Here is a 23,387-nt window from a genome sequence, read left to right on the forward strand (position 1 = left end):
GGGGAGATTAAGGTGGGGTGAAGGAGGAGGTGCAGGGGGGGAAGGGGAAGAGGGGGGAGGAGAAGAGGAGGAGGTGCAGGGGGAGGTTTGTGAGGGGGGGGAGATGCAGCAGTGTACCCCCGCCTCCACCCCGGCTTGTCTCCAGAAGGTTGTTCCTAAGCACTGTGCCTGGTCTGCATGGTGGGCCTCTCCCCACCAATCCCCTGAGTGGTATATTTTACTACTATTGTTTACTAAGACAGTAGACTAAGGATCACAGTTGTAAAACACCTTCATATCTGACGTCTTTCTGACCAAGCGATTTAGTGATTTTTTGCTTTGTTTTGTTGGTACTGTCTCTAATTGTATCCACAGAAGCACAATAATGTTTGCATTTGGAGGTTTGTACACTTTCTGCTTGTGTGTAAAGTGACATGTCTTTGTCACCATCGAGCTTTTTGATGCGTTGCTATTCTGTGTGGAAGAAGGGACACTTTAGTCCCAAAGGACTTTTTAAAAATCCTTGTAAAGCGTCTTACACTTCCTCTCAGCGGTTTCCAGTAACCCCCCCCCCCCCCCCCCCCCCCCCCCCCCTCCCACACATGTGACGCTACGTACCCTTAATCAAGGTTCTGTACATATCTGTTTACTAGTGTTGCTTGTGTATGGCCACTCCTTTTAAAAGGATTCAAGCTATCATGGTGACAAACTTGTTTTCCATACTTTTATTTTCAGTAATGTGAACATTGAGGCTATCTTAACCATTAATTAACAATTAACAATAATTCTGTAAATCTGTAAATATGTTTTACGTTGGTTTGTACTCTGAACAGGATCCTGTGAAATATCCTATTTTACAGTCCAGGAGTTACAAGGCGCTTTATGGTGATAACGCTGGTTTCGATTCATGCTGGGACTTATTGGAAAGAAAGTAATTTAGAAAGAGTTTATAACATCTAAAAATCACTTGGTGCCAAATGATACGTAGACATGCTTAGTTTAGTATATTATCACAACAGAAGGAATACAAACAAAAGCATGTAAAAACCTCCTCATGCTCGTGCCAATGAACTCCAGAGCAAGCCAAAGGATTGCTTTGAGATTTGTACATTAATAATCCTTTATAAAGGAAATAATTATTCTGCCATTCCACAGGAAATCTCTGAGGTTAATACCTGGTACATAGTGGACTGTAAAGTGAAATCACCAAATCATGTATTTGAACTACTTTTAAGAGCGCCAATGTCCTTTTGTATCTTGTCTGTTCTCTGGGTGCAGTGAACAAACAGAAGGATGTATCTTCACTGGACACTGTGACACACAAACCCAGCTGCAGGTTTCCCATCTCCGCATTTGCGAAACAAATATTTCTATTTTCAGACAGTGAGGACTGCTTGAGCTATTTTGAAGTTGTTTGAGTCCCACGTACCTCTGTTTGACCCGGTGGGCCTGTATTCCTGGCAGGAAGCAGCCAGGTGACATCTCAGTGTGAGCCGTTGCTGGACCAGCTTCATACAGTCACATTTAAACCCACATAACTGACTTTGCGAGGGCTGTCAGATGACACCACTGTGTTTAATACTGCAGGGTCTGTGAAGCTGTGAGCACTTAGTGTATGTTTTATAATTGCTTTGTCAGCGGACATCAGAATGTAGTCTTTGTTTCTCCGTCCAGTCCCCCTGGACCAGAGAGAGCAGGAAGGGTTAGGATCCAAACGGTTTCTTGGAACAAGAAAATAATATGGTGTTGAGTTTCCAATAGAAATAAACAAACATAAATAATATTCTTACTTTAGTTGGATCTTCAGCTCTCTTTTCTCCATGCAAGATGTGTGATTAATCATGTCGAGATTAGAGGAAGTAGCCATGTATATTTTTGATATGTCTTGTTTTATGATCTGTAAAGAAATTAAAACGGTTTAGTATTATGTGTACTGATCCCTTCTCTCTCCCACCTCAGCCTCACTGTACAGACCCCCCACAACAAACCAGAAAAGCTCTTTTTGCACTTGCCGGCCAATCATATTAAATCCCCATTTTCAAAAGTGTTAATGATCAAGCCCAGCAGAAGGCTGGCAGTTGCCCCCGTTCATCTGAATCAGGTGTATTGGAGCAGGGAAACATGTAGAAACATGCAGGGCAGGGAGGCTGGGTTTGAAGACCACTGGGCTTAGATTGTAGTGTGGACATTGAGCTGAATGAATTGTCCTTCTTACGGACATTGACAAACAACCTTAAAAGAATGTATTTATTATAGTGTACACAGTGTAGATTTACTAGACACCTACACAACCACCAAACTGTACCAGTGTGAGAAACAACCCTGCCCAGCCAATATGTGTCCATGCATGTTAGGGGGAAGATCAGCTTATTCTGCTGTTACCCCACCCTGGAGGGCTGACGTTAGTTACCCCAGACTGTTACCCCCACCCAGAGGGCTGACGTTAGTTACCCCAGACTGTCACCTCACTGTTACCCCCACCAGAGGGCTGACGTTAGTTACCCCCAGAACTGTCACCTCACTGTTACCCCCACCCTGAGGGCTGAAGTTAGTTACCCAGACTGTTACCCCACCCAGAGGGCTGACGTTAGTTACCCCCAGACTGTCACCTCACTGTTTCCCCACCCTGAGGGCTGACGTTAGTTACCCCAGACTGTTTACCCCCACTGTTAGCCACCCCTGAGGGCTTGAAGTTAGTTATCCCAGACTGTTACCCCACTGTTACCCCACCCTGAGGCTGAAGTTAGTTACCCCAGACTGTTACCCCCACTGTTACCCCACCCTGAGGGCTGAAGTTAGTTTACCCCAGACTGTTACCCCCACCCTGAGGGCTGAAGTTAGTTACCCCAGACTGTCACCTCACACTGTTACCCCACCCAGAGGGCTGACATTAGTTACCCCAGACTGTTACCTCACTGTTACCCCACCCAGAGGGCTGAAGTTAGTTACCCCAGACTGTTACCCCACCCTGAGGGCTGAAGTTAGTTACCCCCAGACTCACTGTGTAAGGAAAACCTCCCAGAGGGCAGTGGACGATGATGTGAGGTGGTCCGTTCTGTCTGGACGTCTCGCCAAGGCCAAGTTAAATATTGATTCTTTACACCGTTGTAGCGAACAAACCAAGACGGGACATTCTTCAGCCACTGCTGACGGCACATTCCTCTGGGAGATCTCCAGTCAGGACAGAACACACTTCTGTCTCCTGTGGTCCCATGCAGAAGACCGGCAGTACTCATAGCATCTTCAGTACATGCAGTAAACTGTACGTCTTACAGTAATAGCATCTTGGATTCCTGCATCGACTATGCCAGTGGTACTATAGTATTCTCTGTTCTTATTTATAGTATGTTGACCTCATTCAGTCCACTGTATGTATGCAGGGTATGTTGTATCTAAGCAGTAAACACTGTACTTTGTCTGTCTGTCCTCTACTATCTCTTTCTTTACACTTTCCAATCTAGACCCGGAGGAATACCCGGTGCATGGGGATGATCGTGAAACTAGAGAGAGCAACATGAGTGATTAGAAACATGATGTCTTTATTTCATAACAATATAGCATTTAACCCCAACAATGCCCTTTGTTAAACCCTGGACAGAGTACAGTTCCTAATCGGCCCACATTCCGTTTCTGTTAATCCTCACAGTATTTACACAGAACGCAACGTTTTACTAATTGGCTTAAGTCTCTCTCTCCCTTTTTGTCTCTCTCGGTTCACCCTCCATATCTACCCACTCTCTCTCCATCTCTCCCTCTCCCCCTCCATCTCTCTCTCTACTCCCACCCGAGTCTAATCGGAGGTGGCATGTTAAGCCTGCTTTCTCCCCTGGCTTGACCCTCCAGGTTACAGCCAAAGCCAGCTCAGTTATGTCAAATCCGTGTCAGGAACTGCAAATGAGATACTTAACTTAAACAGATGCAAGTTTCACAAATGGAGGTGGCTAATGTAACTCTTCAACAGCAATGATCGGCAGTCAACTAGTTCCTCATTACCCTGTTTCCCAGATCCGACCTGCTCAGCACGTGCCCTGGTCGGCACCTGAATGTTGTTGTTTATTGCCCCCACGTGCCAACTCTGACCAGTTTTCAACTCTTATTGTTCTAATAAATGATATGGCCTCTATAATTAGATGGGTACACATGATCATAAACCCAGCATCCCTTATCTCAGAGGACTGAATGATAACCATCCTGATACCACTATGGAAAATATCTGAATGAGGGCCCTTTACTTAACACATTGATAAGACTACAGTCAAATATATATCAGTTTATAAGAATACCTGTTATCAGAATCTTATTAATGACCGCATGTGTCCATAAAGATAACACGCTTCCTTAAGTGCTCCATTCATGTTCTGAATGCTTCAAACGCTTGACTGTTAAACATGATTAGACTGTGAACTTGTGGTTCTCCAGGGCAGTCTGAGGACAAGCCTTCAAGACCGTGTTTCTAGAAAGTTCCTCCTTGCTTTCTTTTAAAGTTAAAGTTGGCCTCATCTGAAAACCTAATGTACCTTGAGGCCCAAAACACAGGAGCCTGGTTCTACGTGCTGATCTGAGGCCCAAACACAGGAGCCTGGTTCTACCTGCTGATCTGAGGCCCAAACACAGGAGCCTGGTTCTACGTGCTGATCTGAGGCCCAAACACAGGAGCCTGGTTCTACCTGCTGATCTGAGGCCCAAACACAGGAGCCTGGTTCTACGTGCTGATCTGAGGCCCAAACACAGTAACCTGGTTCTACATGCTGATCTGAGGCCCAAACACAGGAGCCTGGTTCTACGTGCTGATCTGAGGCCCAAACACAGTAACCTGGTTCTACGTGCTGATCTGAGGGCCAAACACAGGAGCCTGGTTCTACGTGCTGATCTGAGGCCCAAACACAGTAACCTGGTTCTACGTGCTGATCTGAGGCCCAAACACAGGAGCCTGGTTCTACGTGCTGATCTGAGGTTGCGTGTGGCGTTGCAGGAGGGAATGCAGGGGGGCTGGATGGCTGGATTAGGTCATGTGGCACATGGGGTCAAACTCCAAGTGATTTGAATGCGGCAGGTCTATCTTCATCAAGGAGTCCTGCAACCAGGATCTCTGATTCAGGTCTGATAAAAGCACGTGAGCGGTTTCAGTATATAAGCAAAACAGAACCAGCAGTCATTCATGATCATCGGTCATCATCTGCCAGTTTAATGTTGGACCATCGAACTGTAAGTCTGGACCATCACAGCTGAAGAGCCAAGACACGTGTGGCAGAGAGCATCCATTTGATTATAACAATATTACATATTCTTTGTAGTTTCTTTAAATTACATTGTCAGATCAGCGGGTGTGACCCAGGCAGGTGGTACGTGCCAGAGATGGATCATCCCCACCCTCTGGTTTGAGTTGTTATTTACATGGAGACGAGGATCAGTTTGGCTGCCGTTCTCCAGTCCAGACGCAGGCTGCTGCGCTAGCTACTCAACAGAAATCAGCCGCAGTGACTGCCGGTAACCATAACTGTGTGAAAACCTAACCCTTCTCTCTCAATGGACAGTTAATTGAGGGAGGCCAAAGCCTTGGCCAATCACAGGGCTACCTTTAACCTAAGACACTGCAGATCGGTCAATACGGACCAATCAGGTGCAAGGGCACAAATACCTAGCATGGCAACAGTACAGGGAGGTGACATGATGTTGGCAACATTTAACAAACAACCAAAAGAACAGGCAAAAATGATAAAAATGGAAAAACACAGAACACAGTTTCCTTGGTGCCCTGCTGTGTGCACGCAGCAGCAGGAACATTTGTTCCCATGTCTGTAGCTATGGGTTCCACGGTTCAATGAGGAACTGGGTGTTCCGGTGGCTTCTCTGGACAGGGTGGCGCCCGTCCTGCCAGCGCAGCATCTGTGTGGGGAGCAGCAGGCCAGTGACACGTCTCTGGGTCGCCCAGCATCGTTCAACACGTGACCTTGATCTGGCCCCGCCCTCTCCTCCTCATCCAGCACCTCCTCCTCCCCTTCCTCCTGCGGGGTCAGTACAGGCTCCAGGCCCGCTGATGATGGGGGTAGAGCGATGAGGAGGAGGAGGAGGATGATGATGATATGTGGGCGGGGCCCAGCTGCTCTCCACACACACACATTCAGTCCATCTTCTCCTTCTGCACCAGCTTGGGCGCGTCCACAAAGTCCCGGCCGTTGAAGAGGATGACCCCCCCGGTCACCACGCTGGCCGAGCCCCAGAACAGCACGTAGGCCAGCGTCTCAGTCCACGTGTCACCTGGGGGGGGGGGGGGGGGGGTCAATATTGTCTTCATATGCGTGTTTAGAGGTGACTGTGTGTGTGTGTTCGGAGGTGACTGTGTGTGTGTGTTCGGAAGTGACTGTGTGTGTGTGTGGAGGTGACTGTGTGTGTGTGGAGGTGACTGTGTGTGTTCGGAGGTGACTGTGTGTGTGTGTTCGGAGGTGACTGTGTGTGTGTGGAGGTGACTGTGTGTGTGTGTGTGTGGAGGTGACTGTGTGTGTGTGTTCGGAGGTGACTGTGTGTGTGTGTTCGGAGGTGACTGTGTGTGTGTGTGTGTGGAGGTGACTGTGTGTGTGTGTTCGGAGGTGACTGTGTGTGTGTGTTCGGAGGTGACTGTGTGTGTGTGTGGAGGTGACTGTGTGTGTGTGTTCGGAGGTGACTGTGTGTGTGTGTTCGGAGGTGACTGTGTGTGTGTGTGTGGAGGTGACTGTGTGTGTGTGTTCGGAGGTGACTGTGTGTGTGTTCGGAGGTGACTGTGTGTGTGTTCGGAGGTGACTGTGTGTGTGTTCGGAGGTGACTGTGTGTGTGTTCGGAGGTGACTGTGTGTGTGTTCGGAGGTGACTGTGTGTGTGTGTGTGGAGGTGACTGTGTGTGTGTGTTCGGAGGTGACTGTGTGTGTGTGTTCGGAGGTGACTGTGTGTGTGTGTGTGGAGGTGACTGTGTGTGTGTGTTCGGAGGTGACTGTGTGTGTGTGTGGAGGTGACTGTGTGTGTGTGTTCGGAGGTGACTGTGTGTGTGTGTTCGGAGGTGACTGTGTGTGTGTGTTCGGAGGTGACTGTGTGTGTGTGTGTGGAGGTGACTGTGTGTGTGTGTTCGGAAGTGACTGTGTGTGTGTGTTCGGAGGTGACTATGTGTGTGTGTGTGTGTGGAGGTGACTGTGTGTGTATGTTCGGAGGTGAAAGTGTGTGTGTGTGTTCGGAGGTGACAGTGTGTGTGCATGTGTGTGTGTTTTGGGGTGTCAGTGTGGCTCTGCATGTGTATGAAGTCAGGTCATCTTACCAGCCATCAGCAGGCAGATGATACACATTGAGAACGCTACCACCATGATGATGGGCAACTGGAGGAGAGGAGGATCATGGAGGAGGATCATGGAGGAGGAGGAAGGGAGGAGGATCATGGAGGAGAGGAGGAGGGAGGGAGGAGGATCATGGAGGAGGAGAGGAGGAAGGGAGGAGGATCATGGAGGAGGAGAGGAGGAAGGGAGGAGGAGGAAGGGAGGAGGATCATGGAGGAGAGGAGGAGGGAGGGAGGAGGATCATGGAGGAGGAGAGGAGGGAGGGAGGAGGATCATGGAGGAGAGGAGGAGGGAGGGAGGAGGATCATGGAGGAGGAGAGGAGGAAGGGAGGAGGATCATGGAGGAGAGGAGGAGGGAGGGAGGAGGATCATGAAGGAGGAGAGGAGGAAGGGAGGAGGATCATGGAGGAGAGGAGGAGGGAGGGAGGAGGATCATGGAGGAGGAGAGGAGGATCATGGAGGAGGAGAGGAGGATCATGGAGGAGAGGAGGAGGAAGAGAAGAGAGAGGTTAGCCACAGTTGTTAACCTGACACTGCTTCAGATCAACACCACACTCCATAAGCAACACGACAACCAATCAGATCTCACCGTCAGGAACTTCCAGTCTTTGGGTTCGTGGAGGGGCGTGGTCATGTCTGCCTCGTCTACGGCGTAGTTGCCTAGGAACAGGTCGATAGAGTCCTGCCAGGGAGAGGAGGGGCTTGATGACGCTCATAGGAGACACTGACAACACACAAGCACGCACACACACAAAGACACACAAGTTCACGCACACAGGTACACACACACACACAGGTACACGCACACACACAGGTACACGCACACACACAGGTACACGCTAGAGGCCGACCGATAAAGAATTTTTAAGGCCAATACCGATACAAATATTTGGTGATTTAAAAATCAAATTTTCCGATATCAGCAAATATAAAAACATATTTTAAAAATTCAGAAACGCGTAACAAAACAAACTGATTTCCCTAACTGAATAACAGTAGTTATTTGTAGTTTACATTTAGTCACTTTTAGCAGAAGTTCTTATCCAGAGCGACTAAGTACAGGGACATTCCCCGAGGCAAGTAAGGTTAAGTGCCTTCCCAAGGACACAACGTCATTTGACATGGCCAGGAATCAATCCAGCAACCTTCTGATTAATATCCCGATTCCCTAACTGCTCAGCCACCTGACTCCTGTTATTATTTCCTCACTAAAATAATATGTCAATGCAGTTTCTGATAAATAAAATGTATAAAAATACAAACTTAAGATACGAAACAGGTCCTTTGAACAAAAACACGCACACACACAGGTACACGCACACACAGGTACACACACACACACAGGTACACGCACACACACACACAGGTACACATACACAGACACACACAGGTACACACACATACACACAGGTACACACACACACACAGGTACACACACACACACAGGTACACACACACACACACAGGTACACACACACACACACACACACAGGTACACACACAGGTACACGCACCTGTCTGAAACCATCTGAGAAGTTGTTCTTGTAGTATCTGATCATGGAGTTCCAGCCATCCATCACCAGCCCCCACTGAGTTCTCTTCCCTGTCCTGGAGCGCACACACACACACACACAGGTTATCTTCCCTGTCCTGGAGACGAGCACAGGACTAGCAGTCAACCCACACACACACTCTCTCTCTCACACACACACACACACACACACACACACACACGGAAGCTCTCAGACTCCAGACACACACAGGTGCCCTGCTCACCTGGTGAAGTCTGTTTTCAAAGCGCCCGTTCCTGCGTACTGTTTGGCACACGCATTAGCATTATCTGCCCAAGCTGCAGAGAGAGAGAGAGAGGGGGAGAGGGAGGGAGAGGGGGAGAGGATGTGAGGGAGGGAGGGACGATGAGTAAGGGAGAGAGAGGGATGAGAGGGAGGGGATGAGAGGCAGGGAGAGGATGAGGGAGAGGTATCAAATGAGGAGGTGAGAAGAGCAGGAGAAGATGGAGCCGATGGTCAGCCAGCTCTCTACTGAAGCTCACCGTTCTTGTAGATCTTCTCAAAGTCCGCCTGCTCCTCGATGCTCTGACCCCCATACAGCACGCCCAGCCTCTGGGGACAGGAGACAGCACGCAGGTCACAGGGGCACAGGGTGACAGGGGCACAGGGTGACAGGGGCACAGGGTGACAGGGGCACAGGGTGACAGGGGCACAGGGTGACAAGGGCACAGGGTGACAGGGTGACAGGGGCACAGGGTGACAGGGGCACAAGGTGACAGGGGAACAGGGTGACAGGGGCACAAGGTGACAGGGGCACAAGGTGACAGGGGCACAGGGTGACAGGGGCACAAGGTGACAGGGGCACAGGGTGACAGGGGCACAGGGTGACAGGGGCACAAGGTGACAGGGGCACAAGGTGACAGGGGCACAGGGTGACAGGGGCACAGGGTGACAGGGGCACAAGGTGACAGGGGCACAGGGTGACAGGGGCACAAGGTGACAGGGGCACAGGGTGACAGGGGCACAGGGTGACAGGGGCACAAGGTGACAGGGGCACAGGGTGACAGGGGCACAGGGTGACAGGGGCACAAGGTGACAGGGGCACAGGGTGACAGGGGCACAGGGTGACAGGGGCACAGGGTGACAGGGGCACAAGGTGACAGGGGCACAGGGTGACAGGGGCACAGGGTGACAGGGACACAGGGTGGCACAGAGGCGGGGCACCCCCCTAATATAATGGTAGGGGAAACACTGACTTTTACCCAAAGCAACTTTTAAAAGGTATGTTTGTCTGGAATAGAAGAAGGCCCAGTGCAACACTTTCATCTGCAGTGGAGCAGTCTGAGAGGAAGTGACATCAGTGTAGGGCTGGGATAGCCTGGTCCTAACCAGACACTCGTACATTTCATTTGTACAGAGAGTCTGGGCTCGCTCCATTGACAAGCGTTAACTTCCTTGAAGGCGGGTACTCTGTTGAAGTTTAAAACTATTGGATCTGCCCAGAGCCACTCTGGATCTGCCATAACCAATCGCTAGCGTTCGCTTTAGCCAACTCCTTCACGAGTAACAGAGCTAGCTGGAAAATCAAACGAACCCCGTGGGGATCAAAGATTGTTCTTGCTCCGGCTTTAACTTCTGGATATTCGACAGCGTTGCCAAAATGGACCGAATGGCTTCGCTCGCATATTTCTCCGCCGCCATTACGGAACTACAACACAAACTAGCGCACGACATCAACGTCATCGTTCTCAGCCACTCCCTCTGTTCGCTGATTGGACAGGTAGAACATTAACCGGAGACATCTGACTTACGTACCTCATGCCCAGACCTAGTACAGAAGCAAAATCTAAATTGAGTGGAAGTACGTAGGAGGGAAGAGCCAGGCTAGGGCTGAGCGAGATGGGTAAAAAATTATCACGATAGATATTTATATTTCCATTCGATAACGATCATAAAGACGATAGCCCACAGATCCGTAGAAGTAGCAAAATAAGTCTCTTCCTCAACTTTTCCCTACACTTGGCATAAAGTTTAGGCAGCGCGGTGTGAGAGAAATGTTTGCTGCCAGGGAGCACGTACCTGGGGTCAAGTAACTTAAGCTTTTTAAAACCTTGCTTTTTATCACTTTCTGCATGTTCCAACGAGTGATTTTGCTTAAGCAAAATCACTCGGTTTGTCGTTACAAGACTTGGTTTACGACACAATTTGCACCAAACATTGCTCTGCTCTTTGTCGTATTTCAAAAAGCCAAACCACTTCCAAATAACTGAAGACAAACCCTTTTTATCAATCCTTTCTTCATTGGAAGTTGCTCCCTCGTCATGTCTATCGCTGTCACTGTTTTCGGCAATAAGACTCATTTTCCGCGGTTAATATTAGCTACTCCACTTGAGGTGCTCAGTGTATTTTAGTGGGCGTATGCCATTCCTCCACATCAACATTATTGAAAATTAATTAATGTCACAGTATCTTTATTGAGGGAAGTCATTACTTTGACAATATTTTTTTTAATCAATTTATCGCCCAGCCCTTCATCAGTGGCTCCGGGGATACATCACACATCAATAAAATCTAAACGGTCCTGTTTGTACTGTCTTGGAAACACAGACCGTTCATCGCCTCTTTCCAGAGAAATCCTGTTCAAACTGTGCACTGCTGATCCTTTATTTCCTGCTTTACCCTCCACATGCACCTGCATGTCGCGTCGGTTAACAGCGTCAGCTGAATAAACTGTAAATGTTTATTTCTCTCTCCAACTTTCCTACCTCGTTAACCTAAGATGGGTGTTGACAGACAAGTTCATCCCGTGTTGACCTTTGACCTCTGTTATCACTGTGGGTCAAACAGCCTGGCCTCCAACCTCATAACACACTTTACAATTCCCCTGCCCAGATACAGACTGAACATATTCAAAGTCCACTATTGTAGACACACACTGAGAATCATTCACTCCTGGTGAGGGGGAGGAGGGGCTGGTGGAGGAGGGGCTGGGGAGGAGGAGGGGCTGGTGGAGGAGGGGCTGGGGAGGAGGGGCTGGTGGAGGAGGTGGGGCTGGGGAGGAGGGGCTGGGGAGGAGGAGGGGCTGGGGGAGGAGGAGGGGCTGTGGGAGGAGGGGCTGTGGGAGGAGGGGCTGGTGGAGGAGGAGGGGCTGGGGAGGAGGGGCTGGTGGAGGAGGTGGGGCTGGTGGAGGAGGAGGGGCTGGGGGAGGAGGAGGGGCTGGTGGAGGAGGAGGGGCTGGTGGAGGAGGGGCTGGTGGAGGAGGAGGGTCTGGGGAGGAGGAGGGGCTGGGGGAGGAGGAGGGGCTGGTGGAGGAGGGGCTGTGGGAGGAGGGGCTGGTGGAGGAGGAGGGGCTGGGGAGGAGGGGCTGGTGGAGGAGGTGGGGCTGGTGGAGGAGGGGCTGGTGGAGGAGGTGGGGCTGGAGAGGAGGGGCTGGTGGAGGTGTGGCTGGGGGAGGAGGAGGGGCTGGGGGGGAGGAGGGGCTTGGAGGGAGGAGGGGCTTGGGGGGAGGAGGGGCTTGGGGGGAGGAGGGGCTTGGGGGGAGGAGGGGCTGGGGGAGGAGGAGGGGCTGCACTGGGTCACTCTGACCACGCCATGGTCCACCTGATTCCTGCATACAGGCAGAAGCTAAAGCGCTGTAAGCCTGCTGTGAGGACATCAAAACAGTGGACCAGTGAAGCTATGGAGGATCTGCGGGCGTGCTTGGACTGCACTGACTGGGACATGTTCACGACTGCTACCAATAGTCTGGATGAACTCACAGAGGCTGTGACATCATACATCAGCTTCTGTGAGGACTGCTGTATACCAACACGCACCAGGGTGAGCTACAACAACGACAAGCCCTGGTTTACAGCTAAACTCAGAAAGTTGAGGTCAGAGAAAGAGGCCGCGTTTAGGAGTGGGGACAAAGACAGCTTCAAGGAGTCGAAGAACAGGTTTAGCAAGGCGGTGAGGGAGGCTAAACGACTGTACTCTGAGAGACTAAAACACCAATTCTCTGCAAACGACTCTGCTTCTGTCTGGAGAGGGCTCAGGCAGATTACCAACTACAAGCCCAGAGCCCCCCACTCCACTAACGACTCCCGTCTGGCCAACGACCTGAATGAGTTCTACTGCAGATTTGAAAGACAATTGGACAGTCCTGAACTACCCCTTCCCACCCAGGAGGCCTCCCACCTCCCCCCCTCTACAGTGACAACTCTCTCCATTCAGGAAGGTGAAGTCAACAGACTTTTCAAGAGACAGAATCCCCGCAAAGCAGCTAAGCCGGACTGTCTCTCCAGCCACCCTCAAGCACTGCGCTGACCAGCTGTCTCCGGTGTTCAGCTACATCTTTAACACCTGGAGTGGGCCGTAGGCGCTGACTGGCAGCCACGCTTCTGTACCACCACCGGTTTGACTGTGTCTGAATGAATGCTGGAATCTGTAGCGCGACCTTGAGTACTTGAGTAGTAGAAAGCACTATATAAGATCAATGATATATGTTTAATGTTTGCACCTTCCTGCCAAAGCAAATTCCTTGTGCAAACTTTCATGGCGAATAAAACCCATTCTGATTTTGATTGGTTGGGGTTGTCAGGGTAACTGGGGTACGGGTGGTATCCATGGCGATACCCACCTCCAGCTGAGATTGCAGAGAACGCCGAGCCAGCAGGCTCTGAATCACGTTGGTCCGGTCCAGACAATCCATACAGTTACTCCGGAACATTCCCTCCTGCTGCACCAAAACCTTCCCCTCAGAGTCCACCAGGAAGTACCTGTCACACAAGAAGTAGGAGTCACACACAGGAACTAGGGATCACACACAGGAAGTACCTGTCACACAGGAACTAGGGGTCACACACAGGAAGTACCTGTCACACAGGAACTAGGGGTCACACACAGGAAGTACCTGTCACACAGGAACTAGGGGTCACACACAGGAAGTACCTGTCACACAGGAACTAGGGGTCACACACAGGAAGTACCTGTCACACAGGAACTAGGGGTCACACACAGGAAGTACCTGTCACACAGGAACTAGGGGTCACACACAGGAAGTACCTGTCACATACAGGAAGCATTCTTAGTTCCCCTTACCCAAACTCTTCCTGCATCTCTGCCACCATGTCCACCAGTATCTGCAGACGATGCCAGCGCATACGACTGCACTCCTTATGGAAGTCAAACGCTATGTATCTAGAGAGAAACGGGTGAAACGGAAGGAAAATTAGTTTCTGATCTGTTCTCAAGTTATCCACTTGTGAGGAGGCCAGATGCTGGCACGTACACTCTTAACTGGACTTACTTGACCATGCCGTTGCCCAGGCTAGACACCATCTTGTTGAAGGCCAGTTCTAGAGGTTTCTCTGAGCCCTTCTGGTTTATCTGGGAAGCAGGCCAGACAAGGATCGATCACAACTCTGAGATGTGTGTGTACTCTGTGTGATGAAAGAGGGTTACAGCTCTAGAGATGTGTGTGTGTGTGTGTGTACCAGCAGGTAGGTGTGTGTGTGTACCAGCAGGTAGGTGTGTGTGTGTGTACCAGCAGGTAGGTGTGTGTGTGTACCAGCAGGTAGGTGTGTGTGTGTGTGTGTACCAGCAGGTAGGTGTGTGTGTGTGTGTGTGTACCAGCAGGTAGGTGTGAGTGTGTACCAGCAGGTAGGTGTGTGTGTGTACCAGCAGGTAGGTGTGTGTGTGTACCAGCAGGTAGCTGTGTGTGTGTGTGTACCAGCAGGTAGGTGTGTGTGTGTGTACCAGCAGGTAGGTGTGTGTGTGTGTGTGTACCAGCAGGTAGGAGTGTGTGTGTACCAGCAGGTAGGTGTGTGTGTGTACCAGCAGGTAGGTGTGTGTGTGTACCAGCAGGTAGGTGTGTGTGTGTGTGTACCAGCAGGTAGATGTGTGTGTGTGTGTGTGTGTGTGTGTGTGTGTGTGTGTGTGTGTGTGTGTGTGTGTGTGTGTGTGTGTGTACCAGCAGGTAGGTGTGTGTGTGTACCAGAAGGTAGGTGTAGAGACTCACCAGGTTCAGGATGGCCTGCTTCCCATACAGGATGATCTGAGAGTCAAAGTGTCTCTGAAAACCGTCCAGCTGCAAGACAAACACAAGCGGCCCTGTCACACACACACCTCCACCTGCCCTGTCACACACACACACTTCCACCTGCCCTGTCACACACACACACACTTCCACCTGCCCTGTCACACACACACACTTCCACCTGCCCTGTCACACACACACACTTCCACCTGCCCTGTCACACACACACCTCCACCTGCCCTGTCACACAAACACCTCCACCTGTCCTGTCACACACATACACCTCCACCTGCGCTGTCAAACACACACACCTCCACCTGTCCTGTCACACACACCTCCACCTGTCCTGTCACACACACCGCCACCTGCCCTGTCACACACACACACCTCCACCTGCCCTGTCACACACACACCTCCACCTGTCCTGTCACACACACCGCCACCTGTCCTGTCATACACACACACCTCCACCTGTCCTGTCACACACACACACACACCTCCACCTGTCCTGTCTCACACACACACACACACACACCTCCACCTGCCCTGTCATACACACACACCTCCACCTCCACCTGTCCTGTCACACACACACACCTCCACCTGTCCTGTCTCACACACACCTCCACCTGTCCTGTCACACACACACCTCCACCTGTCCTGTCACACACACACAGCTCATGCTGTCAGCGTGTCAGCTGGCCGACAGTCTGACAGCTCCTCTTCCCCTAAGTTAGCGTTAGCGTAGCGACAGGGAACTTACGTGGTTGATGGTTTTGCTGATCTGTGGTTTGGGTTTGTACTTCAGGTTGGGCCTCTGGGACCAGTAGAAGGGGATGGATCCACGAGTCTGGGAAGGACCACACGTTAGTCCTCCTATTAGACACACGTTAGTCCCCCTATCAGCCACACGTTAGTCCTCCTATCAGACACACGTTAGTCCCCCTATCAGCCACACGTTAGTCCTCCTATCAGCCACACGTTAGTCCTCCTATCAGCCACACGTTAGTCCTCCTATCAGACACACGTTAGTCCTCCTATCAGACACACGTTAGTCCTCCTATCAGACACACGTTAGTCCTCCTATCAGACACACGTTAGTCCTCCTATCAGACACACGTTAGTCCCCCTATCAGACACACGTTAGTCCTCCTATCAGACACACGTTAGTCCTCCTATCAGACACACGTTAGTCCTCCTATCAGACACACGTTAGTCCTCCTATCAGACACACGTTAGTCCTCCTATCAGACACACGTTAGTCCCCCTATCAGACACACGTTAGTCCCCCTATCAGACACACGTTAGTCCTCCTATCAGACACACGTTAGTCCTCCTATTAGACACACGTTAGTCCCCCTATCAGCCACACGTTAGTCCCCCTATCAGCCACACGTTAGTCCTCCTATCAGACACACGTTAGTCCTCCTATCAGCCACACGTTAGTCCTCCTATCAGACACACGTTAGTCCCCCTATCAGACACACGTTAGTCCTCCTATCAGACACACGTTAGTCCTCCTATCAGACACACGTTAGTCCTCCTATCAGCCACACGTTAGTCCTCCTAGACACACGTTAGTCCCCCTATCAGCCACACGTTAGTCCCCCTATCAGACACACGTTAGTCCCCCTATCAGACACACGTTAGTCCTCCTATCAGACACACGTTAGTCCTCCTATCAGCCACACGTTAGTCCTCCTATCAGACACACGTTAGTCCTCCTATCAGCCACACGTTAGTCCTCCTATCAGACACACGTTAGTCCCCCTATCAGACACACGTTAGTCCCCCTATCAGACACACGTTAGTCCTCCTATCAGACACACGTTAGTCCTCCTATCAGACACACGTTAGTCCTCCTATCAGACACACGTTAGTCCCCCTATCAGACACACGTTAGTCCCCCTATCAGACACACGTTAGTCCTCCTATCAGACACACGTTAGTCCTCCTATTAGACACACGTTAGTCCCCCTATCAGCCACACGTTAGTCCCCCTATCAGACACACGTTAGTCCTCCTATCAGACACACGTTAGTCCTCCACACGTTAGTCCTCCTATCAGACACACGTTAGTCCCCCTATCAGACACACGTTAGTCCCCCTATCAGACACACGTTAGTCCCCCTATCAGACACACGTTAGTCCCCCTATCAGACACACGTTAGTCCCCCTATCAGACACACGTTAGTCCTCCTATCAGCCACACGTTAGTCCTCCTATCAGCCACACGTTAGTCCCCCTATCAGCCACACGTTAGTCCTCCTGGACTAACACCTCACACACTAAATTGAACTCAGACGTCCTACTTTAAGGTTTTTCTCAATGACTCCGCTATCTCTCGTCTTACTCTGTTGTACATAACAGGGATTTGTTTCTGGGAGAATAGCTTCCTGTTCTTGCTCGGGGTACCGGTGGTGCTAGCCACTGACTGTAGCCATAGCTGAATCCGAGGGGGAGGCAGACGTCTCCACAAAATACCATGTAGCCTCTTCAGGTGACTACATAAATTAGCAGTGCTCCCTGTGTACTTTATAGCAGTGCTGCCTGTGTACTTTATAGCAGTGCTCCCTGTGTACTTTATAGCAGTGCTCCCTGTGTACTTTATAGCAGTGCTCCCTGTGTACTTTATAGCAGTGCTCCCTGTGTACTTTATAGCAGTGCTCCCTGTGTACTTTATAGCAGTGCTGCCTGTGTACTTTATAGCAGTGCTCCCTGTGTACTTTATAGCAGTGCTGCCTGTGTACTTTATAGCAGTGCTCCCTGTGTACTTTATAGCAGTGCTCCCTGTGTACTTTATAGCAGTGCTCCCTGTGTACTTTATAGCAGTGCTGCCTGTGTACTTTATAGCAGTGCTCCCTGTGTACTTTATAGCAGTGCTCCCTGTGTACTTTATAGCAGTGCTCCCTGTGTACTTTATAGCAGTGCTCCCTGTGTACTTTATAGCAGTGCTCCCTGTGTACTTTATAGCAGTGCTGCCTGTGTACTTTATAGCAGTGCTGCCTGTGTACTTTATAGCAGTGCTCCCTGTGTACTTTATAGCAGTGCTCCCTGTGTACTTTATAGCAGTGCTCCCTGTGTACTTTATAGCAGCACGACATATCTTGCAAAATGTTAGAAACGATGCATCGCGATTCGTCCCACATTGTATCCGGTGCACACTTTTGATCGGGGCCATCACATCATCGCATCGTGAGCTTTTATGCCGATGCATCGATGCGAACCAGTGAATCTTCCCATCCCTACTACAGCTGCCATGCTGTTACGATGCGCCACCACTCGTTTCTTAATTTCAAGTTTTACATCGGACCATTTCTTCTTCTTCATTTCTGCCATGGTCCGGTTCTCCGAACCCACAGCATTTACGGCCCTATAATAATACTTTTATTTTTAATGCACTTTATATTTAGCTAAATCTCAAAGTGCTACAGGTTAAAAACAAGAAAGGGCGCTTGTAGTGACAGTTTTCCACTCCGCCGACTTTCTTTTGTTGCTACAATGTTGACACATTTCCTCGCCTCCACCTCTGTTAGAACCTCGATCTCACAGTCTGTGACTTTTTAATTTTTTGTGTGTTTTGCCATTTTAATTCAGACAAAGAAATGACCTCAGGAGCTCATTTATAGTCCATCTGTATATTCATTTATGGGAGGAGGCAAGGCGGGGTCAGTGGCTCGTTCACGTTCGGTCAATCTCACGTTGATTGTGATTTATAAAGGAAAGGTGCGCAGGACCTGGCGTCTTCTGGTATGAAAGCTGCGCAATCTTTTATACATGAGGCCCCTGGTCTCTCTCACCTGAGTGATAAATATGAACAACCTCAATCTCTGATGGACAGTGGGCTGATGGACAGTGGGCTGATGGACAGTGGGCTGATGGACAGTGGGCTGATGGACAGTGGGCTGATGGACAGTGGGCTGATGGACAGTGGGCTGTCAGGAATGCTGCTACAGGTGGTACATTTACATTTAGTCATTTAGCAGACGCTCTTATCCAGAGCGACTTACAGTAAGTACAGGGACATTCCCCCGAGGCAAGTAGGGTGAAGTGCCTTGCCCAAGGACACAACGTCAGTTGGCATGAGTGGGAATCGAACTGGCAACCTTCGGATTACTAGCCCGATTCCCTCACCGCTCAGCCACCTGACTCCTCCCCCTGAGTGGTAACTCCTCCCCCTGCGTGGTAACTTCTCCCCCTCGGGGATGACTCTTCCACCTGAGTGGTAACTCCACCCCCTGCGTGGTAACTCCACCCCCTGCATGGTAACTCCACCCCCTGCATGGTAACTCCACCCCCTGCATGGTAACTCCACCCCCTGCATGGTAACTCCTCCCCCTGCATGGTAACTCCACCCCCTGCGTGGTAACTCCACCCCCTGCATGGTAACTCCACCCCCTGCGTGGTAACTCCACCCCCTGCATGGTAACTCCACCCCCTGCATGGTAACTCCTCCCCCTGCGTGGTGACTCCTCCCCCTCGGGGATGACTCCTCCCCCTGCGTGGTAACTCCTCTCTCTCCATGCTGACCCCTCCCCCTGCATGGTAACTCCTCCCCCTGCGTGGTGACTCCTCCCCTCCAGCTGTTGGTCCCAGGGGAGCTGAGCTGCTGTGTGACACTCACCTGCAGGAAGGAGGCCTTGCCCCCGTTGTACTGAACGATCTGCTCTGTCTCCACAAAGTTAGCAGCGTGGCCCTCCGAGTCGATGCCTAAGAACACACACACGCATAAACACACACAAACATCATCGACTTACCAGACACAGCAGAAGATCTAGGATGAAAGTGCGTTGGTTCTGACAGTGTTTCAGAGCGTAAGAGAGTGGGCTGTGTCTACCTCTGACATAGTAGCGAACCCCAGCCCTGAAACAGCTCCTCCTGGAGATGATGTTCCACTCAAACACCTTCCCGTTGATGCAGCAACACTTCATAGTCATGACTGGAAAACGTGGAGGTCAAGGACACACACACACACACACCCCCCAAGACTAGCTCCTCGCTGTCAGTGAATGGCGTGTTTCAGGAGAAACGCACACAAGAAAAAACTGTTATCGGATGACATCCAGCCTTTTCCTCAAACAAGCTACGAAAATGCACATTTTCTGACTTTCTTTAATACACAGCGCCCCCCGGTGCTGAAAAAAGCTAATAGCATATATGATTGTCTCGGAGTTTGATAGCTCAGTAACACACTGCTGTGAAAATATCAGCCAAGACTGGGAAGGGAAAAGTCCCCTGGGTTGAATAACAATCTGAAGCAGGTTTAGTGAATGATTAAAATACACTGCATATCTGAGAGACTTAAACTGAAGCTGCTTAGCCGTTGAAAGAAAACAAGGTGTGCAAGTCAGATTAACAGTCTTTAGGTTCATATACAAACACAAGACAAGAAAACCTACAAGTCTACAGTTTCAGAGAACTGTATAAGGTCAAGTTATGAGGTACAAAGTATCAAGTTATAACGCGGTTATCTGAATGAGAACACTTGAGAATGGCTGATGTGTTTACGGGCATTCGGGCCTTACAGGAAATGGTGACGAGTGTGACGCTGTGTTGATCTGGTTTAGGAGCCTGCTAGAAAGGATACAGCCGTGCATCATGGGAAACACGAACCTGTGCAGCTGTGGAGAGAAGAACAGAGCTCAGTCTGGGGGCTCTGCTGGACACTCCACGTTTACATTCATTTAGCGGACGCTTTGATTCAAAACGACGTACGAATATCGCATGTAGAAAAGTATGGCACAGTGTGTTAGTGGTCAGAGTCAAGGGCCAGCCTGCTACCAGCTCTACCGCAGAATAACAGACAGCAGATGTGTGTGAATATTTTTCAGTGTTTACTAATGATGATATTCATAACGATAATAATATAATCATATTCAGTGGTGGACAGCAAGTCTGAGGTAGCGTGTTGCTAGGTAGCATGGACATGTGTGGTAACTGAGTTAGGGTGTTGCTAGGTTGGATAGACGTGTGAGGTAACTGAGGTAGGGTGTTGCTAGGTAGGATAGACGTGAGGTAACTGAGGTAGGGTGTTGCTAGGTAGGATAGACGTGTGAGGTAACTGAGGTAGGGTGTTGCTAGGTAGGATAGACGTGTGAGGTAACTGAGGTAGGGTGTTGCTAGGTAGGATAGACGTGTGAGGTAACTGAGGTAGCGTGTTGATAGGTAGGATAGACGTGTGTGGTAACTGAGGTAGCGTGTTGCTAGGTAGGATAGACGTGTGTGGTAACTGAGGAAGCGTGTTGCTAGGTAGGATAGAGGGCAGAATGTTCCACTACCTCTGGTTGGGTCATGAAGTCTCTCAGAAGGTGACCGTTCCACACGAAGCGCTGATCAGCCTGGGGGAGGGAACACACTGTCACTGACACAACATCTACAGCCGAGCTGAGTTTTCATAAGAGGTTAGTAGTTTCCTGTTTCAAAACAACAACTGAAGCTTTTCCTTGACAAGTTCCCTCTCTCTCTTTCTCTGGTGTCTCCCTCCCATCCATACGTCCCTCCCTCGCTCTCTCTTTCCATGGTGCCTCCCTTTTCCTCCTGTCACTCTCTCCTTCCATCCTTTTTCTCCTTCCCTCCCCTTACAATCTCCTCACCCCTCCTTCCCTCCACTCTTGGCCTCCTCCCCTCTATCACCCTCTGCTCCCCTCCCTTCTCTCCTCTCCTCCACTCCCCCTCTCCCCTCCACTTCGACCCTCTCTCACTCTCCCCTCCCCTCTCCTCTCCTCTCTCCCTCTCTCTCCCCCTCTCTCCACTCTCTCCTCTCTCCCCCTCTCCTCTCGTCCCCTCTCACCCCCTCTCTCCTCTCACCCTCTCCAGTAGACTCATCTCCTGGAACTCAGGGCTGGTGTTGGCAAGGCGCTGTAGCGAGTGAGTCAGGTCGTAGTCTGTGGCGAAGTAGAATCCGTCTGTGTTCAGCACGCTGTTTATCATGGCCAGGAAGGCCTTGTTGTCTTGCATCTGCCAGGGAGGGTCAAACATTTATTCAGGAATGTTTACAAACAGAACTGAAATGGCTAAATGACTTTGGTCAGACTTGCTGCCACTCACAACAATCTGTGCATTTAGCAATTGCTTTAATCCAAAGATACAATCTGCAGTCAAACGAAACCATATGCATATGAGACTTGATCTACCGATTAGGATGAACATATTCCCATGGTAAACTGTTCCGTTTCTCCCCAACACCCCACAACCTGGGCCAGTCTGAGTGGTGTCTGCAGTTTCTACTTCACCTGGTTGTCTGTTAAGTGCAGAACTGTCTTCTTGTATGAGATGACTTCACAGTCCAGGGTCTTCCACACTGCATGTCCCAGCAGATCCCCCACCTTCTTCTTCTTGGTGATGACGATGAGATACATGCCTAGCAAGGAGGGAAACAAACTGTCAATACGGATACCAACACGAATACCACACGATTAAATAAAGTATATACTTAAAAAAAATATATATATAAACACAAAAACCTGACCATCTCTCCCTCTCCTGAATTTTTCCCATATATGATTTGTTTACATAGGGAGGAGAAATTACCTACCGGCCACAAGTCGAATGGTTCCCATGACGCCGCATATGGGCCTTGTTACGGCTGAAGGGGGAACGTCTTTCCGCACTTGTGGAGATGGATGACAGAAAACCGCCAATCAGCAACGCAAAACCAGCGGTGGCATTTGAATCAACTCAAGCAATATCAGTGTCATGATGATTCAGCGCACGAGCCTTTTCATATAAGCTTAAATTGTATGTCAACAGCACTATGATATTGAAACCAGGAGAGGTTTTGTTGCAACCTTAAATCATTATAAACATTAAAATGGTCTAGATTAGAACCTCCCCTGATCGAAACGTTATCGAACTACAACAGCATTGCCTACCTGTAAGTGTCATTTCAGTGGACACCCTGTCAATAGCAAGAACATCATTGGAGCCGTCATCACAAGCTTCAATGTAAAACTTCTCAGGGGTTGTGTGCCTACGAAGGGACAGAGTGTGAATGTCAGAGAGAAAGTAATGTAGTCGACACTACAGTATCATGATGACAGATGTTAAAAGTAGCCTGTACAGTAACTCGATTGCTAACTAACTACCCCGTTTAATTGAAACTGGGATGTTAGCTGAAGTAGTCACAGGCACCGAAAAAACACAGTGATCTGTAGCATGTAGCTAGCATTAGCCTGTCCAAAAAGGTTTTACTTACCCGATTATGGATCGAGTAGAATAAGAGGCAGGCTAATTAGCTATGTATATCAGATTTTGCATAATTTAGTTTAACTGGCATTTAGGACATACGCACGCTAGACATTTAGCTTAGTTCCTAACTGGCCAGCGCAGGAACTGCGAGCCCGTTCGTTAGCACTATAGGCTAGTTAGCTTAGCTAGCTAGCTAACGTTCCACGTACAGTATACTATGCTGCTAGCTGCAAACCGTGCTGTTCGTCGCATGTCATCTGAGCATATGTTTCAAAGTCGTATACCAATACTGAAAGCCGATTGTTCTGATTTAGAAAGCGCAGTTGCTGTGAATAAAAGTATTCAAGACTTACAGGTTGAAGCTCTTAAAGGCGGTCGCCATCTTTGCTTCGGACGG

At 49.9% G+C, this 23,387-nt stretch overlaps 1 protein-coding gene across 1 annotated transcript; it reads right to left on the reverse strand.

The window, feature by feature from the left end:
* Positions 1 to 3,498: 3,498 nt before the first annotated feature.
* Positions 3,499 to 23,387, reverse strand: LOC136944643 (phosphatidylinositol-3-phosphatase SAC1-B). The gene is made up of 20 exons (XM_067238485.1): positions 23,344 to 23,387; positions 22,675 to 22,772; positions 22,338 to 22,412; positions 22,036 to 22,163; positions 21,611 to 21,760; positions 21,082 to 21,141; positions 20,391 to 20,424; positions 19,641 to 19,742; positions 19,428 to 19,513; positions 15,567 to 15,653; positions 14,786 to 14,854; positions 14,075 to 14,154; positions 13,867 to 13,965; positions 13,406 to 13,544; positions 9,330 to 9,399; positions 9,053 to 9,125; positions 8,791 to 8,884; positions 7,866 to 7,958; positions 7,261 to 7,318; positions 3,499 to 6,237 (listed from the first exon to the last, which is right to left on the reverse strand). Exons 1-20 carry the CDS (start codon positions 23,370 to 23,372, stop codon positions 6,101 to 6,103), a joined length of 1,761 nt encoding a protein of 586 aa, XP_067094586.1. The 5' UTR covers positions 23,373 to 23,387; the 3' UTR covers positions 3,499 to 6,100.

This window comes from Osmerus mordax, chromosome 6, assembly GCF_038355195.1.
Source record: "Osmerus mordax isolate fOsmMor3 chromosome 6, fOsmMor3.pri, whole genome shotgun sequence".
In the NCBI taxonomy this organism is placed as follows: Eukaryota; Metazoa; Chordata; class Actinopteri; order Osmeriformes; family Osmeridae; genus Osmerus; species Osmerus mordax.

Excerpts from the sequence above, each read along its gene's own strand:
- LOC136944643 (XM_067238485.1), bottom strand. The coding sequence starts at position 23,372 with ATGGCGACCGCCTTTAAGAGCTTCAACCT. Across the intron at positions 14,155-14,785 it reads AGCAGGCCATCCTGAACCTG|ATAAACCAGAAGGGCTCAGA; the intron begins GTGAGTCTCTAC and ends CCTGCTTCCCAG. Across the intron at positions 7,319-7,865 it reads AAGACTGGAAGTTCCTGACG|TTGCCCATCATCATGGTGGT; the intron begins GTGAGATCTGAT and ends CCTCTCCTCCAG.